This window comes from Macrosteles quadrilineatus, unplaced genomic scaffold (genome assembly GCF_028750875.1).
Source record: "Macrosteles quadrilineatus isolate MER2022 unplaced genomic scaffold, UCM_ALF_1.0 Scaffold_7__1_contigs__length_78375512, whole genome shotgun sequence".
Taxonomy (NCBI): Eukaryota; Metazoa; Arthropoda; class Insecta; order Hemiptera; family Cicadellidae; genus Macrosteles; species Macrosteles quadrilineatus.
Genome location: NW_026542600.1, coordinates 18,681,658 through 18,688,241, shown reverse-complemented (window position 1 = coordinate 18,688,241; position 6,584 = coordinate 18,681,658). Strand labels below are relative to the sequence as shown.

General features: G+C 35.8%; 1 protein-coding gene across 1 annotated transcript; it reads left to right on the top strand.

The window, feature by feature from the left end:
• Window positions 1–833: 833 nt before the first annotated feature.
• On the top strand, window positions 834–6,341 carry LOC128997730 (uncharacterized). Its single transcript, XM_054423374.1, has 2 exons — window positions 834–999; window positions 6,107–6,341. Exons 1-2 carry the CDS (start codon window positions 837–839, stop codon window positions 6,283–6,285), a joined length of 342 nt encoding a protein of 113 aa, XP_054279349.1. The 5' UTR covers window positions 834–836; the 3' UTR covers window positions 6,286–6,341.
• Window positions 6,342–6,584: the final 243 nt, after the last annotated feature.

The window sequence follows — 6,584 nt, the reverse complement described above, 5'->3', positions numbered from 1 at the left end:
AAAGGGGGAAAATTGATGTGTCTTTTCTAACATACTGTATGTTTAAAAAAATACCATATGTTATGTTTAATAAGTTAACTTTGTTTTTGTTTACAATCATTGTCATTTAGGATTCATTTCAGAAGACACCTATTTTATTTTACACATCTTTTATTTAATATGTAACACAATTATAGTATGTTCATTTTATTGTCAACAAAAAAAAACAAAAACAAAAAAAAAACATTAGCACTTGAATTACATCTAGTCTAGTTCTATTAATTCAGTAGACTTGAGACTCCCTATATTATAATATCTTTAGTAAGTCATATCAATTGATACTTTCCAAATTTGTTGTAATACAGTATCAATATTATTGTCAAAATTAAAGATACAAGCAACCATTTTGTTGCGAGACAGGATGTTTATTTAGGATAAATACAAAAAAACTTGTTCTTAGTAACATTCTGTAGATTTTAGTGTATTGTTCCCATCACCAAACATGGGAACGGAAATCCGGAGATTCCTAGAAAGCAGCGGTTAAACCAAATTGCTCTCAAAACAAGGTCGGAAAAAACAAATTGTATTGTTACGAGCGAGGGGGGATAATCCGTTTATTGGTTAATGAGGGGTCGGTTAGGAGGGGGTCTGCTGTATTCAAAGGTTCCACGCACTGTCCTTTCAGGCCCATAAGGACAAGCAAGCGCAAAGTTTTAAGCCACTTCCTTAAAATATGTATATCAAAAACGGCTTCCTCAGGTTTTTTCTTCACAAGCCATACCCTGAAACTTTCACACTTGTACCGTAAACACCTACTATTATAATTAATCTATAACCTGATGATTCAGAGGATCAACATGAACCAGAACACGTGGTCAGCGTATGGAGCTATGCCTGACTTGAACCGCCTCACAGTGCAGGACCTTGCGTCAATGTGGCATCAACTGACCGTACGACCCAACGTGCTCCAGCGACCAACTCACCTGCCTAGCACTCTCAACAGGGCACCTACCACTCCAGGTATGTTACAAGGTAAAAAGATGAAGGAAAGGCTCTCAACAACACTAATTCTACCTAGACTCTAGTCTGGGATTTTTTTTCCGACTACTCCAAGAGAGGTTGCGGCATTTCATTTAGGTAAAATCGATTATCCATTGGTGGTTGACAGGATTAGAATCTGGGGCCTCGGGGAACAATGTCCAAAACTCTACCACTAGACTCCCTTGAGTCACACTACTAGATGATAGTGGTATTAAAATATTCAACAGCTATTAATTGGATTAAAAAACTTCTTGATCAGCATCATAAGTATTATTAAATTACCTGAAAGTACAAACATACATTAAATAACACTTGTAATAAATATATATACACTTATACTGTTTACTCACAAGACATATATCTAAATAAATACATATATCTTATTGTAAAATATTGCTTCCACAAATTGATGAATTACTAATGAATTTGACACTTCGGGGTTCTACAAAATAAATTGGAACCATTGTGATAGGTGTTACATAGGACAAACTGTAAACTTTGTTAAACGTTTCAAAAACCATGTCTCTTTATGGAAAAACAACAAACTGAAAAGATCAAATGTCGGGAAAATTGTAAGGAAAATGTATGTATTTTAAACAATTGTAAGAAAGGAAATGTGATGAATGCTTGGAAAAAATTTTATATTTAGGGAAAAATGTAAAAATAGAAATAAGCTAATTAATGAACAAGTGAATTTTGACTCCAGTAGTACTTATAGAAACTTCTTGGCCGGTACTTGTGGTAGCCAATAGTGTACAAGGGACGCCATATTGAGATTCTTGTAATTCGCCTATTGGGTCTGATGATGATTAGAGAGTCCAATCGAAATCAATCACCACTTACCTGCATCTTTTATATGTATTTACCGTCTTGTGAGTAAACAGTATAAGTGTAAATAGGCTTTATTTGTTAAAAGTGTGATTTGACGTAATTTTGTACTTTTAAACTATTTACTGTTGAGACAATTAACTATACAAAATAACAAAAGCAATGGTTGTAGGGGAAGGGTTCTTGTGGAAAATGCCTATCCCGCTCGCCACTCTAAACGACACGATCTATTGTATGGATTAATTACACCGCCTCCTTAGATTTGTGATAGCCGTGGATCAGATCAAGATAATATTAAGGATCTCTGTCCGTTATGTAGTGTGTTTTTTAGATCATTTAGCTATAATGAGTACCTGGGGAAGCACTTCTCAAAGAAATGTTGTATTGCTGTCAGCTATTTTGTAGTATACTGGGATGGTTTCAGTGTTTCCATACGCAGGATTTTCATCCTGAAAACAGGATTTTTAGACCGTTTGGGGATGCGGGATACAACAAGATTTTTTACGACATTCATTGGGGAATAAAATGGGATTTTCTTGAACCATTGAACAGGATTTTTACTGAGGATCCACAATGGAGACACTGTATTCAGAAAATGTGAGCAGTCCAAGGAGACTGCAGATCATCTTCTCTATGACAGCACAGCTTTGAACGAGGTAAGGGATAGCACTCTTGGAACACTGAGAAGGGCAGACACCTTACTCAGGAGGAGCTCATAGATAGGATACTGCAGTTCATCAAGCACCAAGCGGGGAGCACAAAAAGCCTGGCTGACGTGGAACAGGACAATGTCCGCCCCGACAGAATCAATGAATCAACCAATCAGGATTTTTATTTGGATGGACAAGAAAAGGTACACTTAACACCTTACTGACCTTACAACTCAACAGCACTTTGAAATAGTCAAACTCTAAATTAGTACTGCCTCCAGTTATAGCTCAGTGTAACACACATATACATGACATTAAATGGAATAAAGGGTTCTGGACCATTTTTAAGGCTGATATCATAAATTCAAGCCATTTTAAAGCAATATCAGGAAGTTTTCTATTACTGTTACCGAGTGGTGATCCAGAAACTTCAATTTAAGACATTAAGTGTATGTGTATGCATAGTCTAGAAACAAAATCAGTGCAAGTTAACTTGTAGCTTTCCCCCTCTTTACGTTTAGAAATTCCCCTGAGGAAAATTTCTTTAAACTTAGGAATGGAAAAAATTGTAAACATCATTTTGGAAAATTACAAAAACAGTTGAAATTAATACAAAAATTGTTCGATGATTCTGTTTTAAATTTAAAACCATTAACAGGTCCTGAGTAGGATAGTGTCCATTAGAGTGGCGAGCGGGTTGCGCATGTCCACGAGAACCGTTCCCCACCACGTTCTTGTTCTTGCTATTTTATACAGCATTCTCAACAATTAATTGCTGTTTTATTATCTTAATGCCACTAGTATCTAGTGCTGTGACTCTCACTGTTGTTGGGAGCCTTACCCTCCCCCACAACCCCTACACACACACCATCCTAATCAACACGATCCATACTAAAGGGATTCCTTTTAATCTTTTCGTTGTTCAGTTATAATCTTGTTCAATTTTTGGGTTGGAAAAGCATAATCAACTGTTTCAATTTTTTTCATCCAACACCTTGTTTAGTCGACAGTTCCATTTTATAGTTCTGTTTCTCTCCATCAGAACGTTGTACAGAAGCTGTTAATTTTGGTACAGAGAGATTTGTAAAAAGTAGAAAATATCAGGGAGTAACGTTATATATTAGTTTTAATGGTACTTACCTCTTCAACTCTACTAGGCATTTTAACTCACTTTTTTCAAGACTCGACTGCCCTTCACCACAAAGCACAGGCTATTGGTATGTGCACTGATCTAAAGCAGTGAAGTATCGTTACGATTGGTAAGCCAGTGGCAGTGGTGTAACAGAAGGGCCCGCAGGGCCCGCAATGCGGGGGGGGGGCCCGGGAGCTAAGGGGGCCCGCGAACCGGTGAGCGGGAAACGGTTAGCAGAGAGGCCCGTGAGACGAGTGGGGCTGAAAACGGAAAAATTGGAGCTCATTCTTATTTAAATGTATTATCAATCATTCAATAATTGTATTGAACAAGTAATAACATTAATGTCATTAATAATATGTTGTTATCTGTTATCATTTAATTTCTTTAGGCCTCTTCAGTGATAACGAACTAGGGTAACAAATTTAACGTGAGTCTTTGATTATTATGCAATCTTACTTTCGTCACAGAGAAATATTTTTCTTCTCAGTGATTTCGTACATTGCTTATGTCGTCTGAAAACATTTTGAAACAATAAGTTACTTTGGAGCCTGGAGTCATGAACGTTGGCTGGGGCTTTTAATATTGTATTATTTTACATTTTAGTTTTGCCGTAATATTGATTGTACTTTGTTAACTACAATATACTGCTACTCTACTGGCTGTGTTTGTTAGCCCATATCTTATTTTACCTCACAATTAACCAATACCAAAGACATTTGTTGTAAGTTAAACGCTTAAAATCCACACAAAAGATAAAATTAAAAAATGCAATAGGCTATTTTAGCCTGTGATAAAAGTACGTCAATCTATTAAATTAACCATCTTTTAGTATGAGTTAATTATAACCAAAGATTAAACTAACCTAATAAATTAATACTTTACTTTGAAATGACGACCCAACCAACCAAAGCTTACGTTGGCTTTACTTTGGTTTGGACAATGTAGGTATTTCAAGCCAAGAATTAATGAAGATGAGTGTAGGATGACGATGAGTGGCCCAACCTTTTAGTTTTGAAAGGGACTAAGGCTGACATATTCCTTAGACACAGCTGTTTATCAATAGCCAATACAGCCAAAGGCCACTAAGGGGCCTACAGTTTATAGGTGAATTCGAACCACATTTTTGCCTTGTAACGAATTAGTCTAATTATCAGGGTAATAAAAATGGATAACATGTGTGATAAATTAAATGTAAAACCTCCTTGATATAAACATTCTGATACGATGGAAAATAATGTTTTTTTATTTGATTTCAAAACTATTTACACACACTGATATTGATATAATGATGTAGTGATGTAACATTTTCATCAAACCACGACTGAAATACTTAACACACCCTTTTATGGAACATAACCCATAATTTATTTACCACTCTTTTTATAATCTGTTTGATCATTGTATCGGTGGTCCAAAAATAACTCTGGGGGGAGGGGGAGGGCGTTTCACTATGTTGTATCGGTGGTCTAAAAATATAATTAATGAGAGGGAGGCCCAAAAAATAAGTTTGCAGGGGGCCCGTAAAAATTTGTTGGCCAGTGGAGCCAGTAGTGCTACACAAGACACTGCCGGGAGTGGCACACTCAGTGGACAGTGCAATAACGTGCATTAACTGACTTTCAATCTAGGATGCTTCCATCTTTGATTTAAAGGCAATACCAATGACTAGAATCAAAGAGTAAACTCCCAACTTTACCGTCAAATCTGAAGCCTGTTTGGTTTAGTTTGTCATGTCCAATTACGTTTGAATGTGTTGATATCAACAGAATATTTTTCTCCTATTACAGGGTTTTTTTTTGCAAACTTTACTATTTCAGACCAGAGGACAAGTAACAATTTGTAAAGTGTGTTATTAGTTAGTTTCAGTTTTTATGGAATAAAGGGAAATAAAATAGTAAACATCAAACTCTATTTTGAATAAGACTGAAACTTGGTTTGAAATTGTCATTAGCTGAGTCAAAGAATAACAAACCTCTAAGATAATATGTTTATTCTATAGTACTTGTCAGTGGAATAACTCTAAGTCTGCCATTTTAAAATCATTTTCAGTTTATTTTTAACTTACTCTGTTTTTAGCTAAGACTAAGATATTTACACAGTTGTTACTTTGGCTGTAAATTTAGCTTAGTTGGAGAAAATAGTATGTTCTCAGGTTTTTTTTCAAATTCAAGTTTATAATAGTAACAAAATATTTACACAAGGTTAGGTCTCTCTGTTTCTGCGGTCTGACTGAATGAGTAATACCACGGAGGAGTCATGGTGGCGGGAGGTGTTTGTTGTTGTTTCTTGTCTTTTACTGGGGATAATGGTATGGCACATTCCAACACCTCCAGTCAAAGAAATGAAACACCTCCTCACCTCACCAAGCCACTTAATTGACTCCACTTGTCCAAGCACAGTTACTTGGACGTTGGACCGTTACTTCCCTTTAGGGAAATTTGCTGAAAGGTAATAAACATTGATATTGTTTTAGCTTCTCCCCACATGGGCCAAAGCTTGACTCGTCACTGGGGAGCCATGAGTTCTCTAGTCACTCCCTACAACAGTCCTGTGGAGCCAAAGGACTCCCCTTTATGCGAGGAACCTTCCTGTAAAAATAAACCGAAACGTTTCACTGTTACACCTGCTTACGTTGATAATGATGTTTTTTGAAACAGTCTTTCCACTACCAAAGCATAGATGAATTCATTCTGTCATAATGTTTATTTGCCCTCTTCATCTATTCCTTTGTTGCCTGAAAGTTATTCATGCACATTTTATGTATGTGTTTTACTGTAATATTTTCTGTAAAAAATATTTAATACTGAAAGATTATTTTTGTTTTATTTTTGTTTTCAAAACAAAACTTGTGGTGTTTTAAATTTTACATATGTTGCATTTTAAGAGCTATTTACAATTTATTCTCCATTATCAGAGGAATTTTACTTACATTTAATAATAATAGTGTGATG

Excerpts from the sequence above, each read along its gene's own strand:
- LOC128997730 (XM_054423374.1), top strand. The coding sequence starts at position 837 with ATGAACCAGAACACGTGGTCAGCGTATGGAGCTATGCCTGACTTGAAC. Across the intron at positions 1,000-6,106 it reads CAGGGCACCTACCACTCCAG|CTTCTCCCCACATGGGCCAA; the intron begins GTATGTTACAAG and ends ATATTGTTTTAG.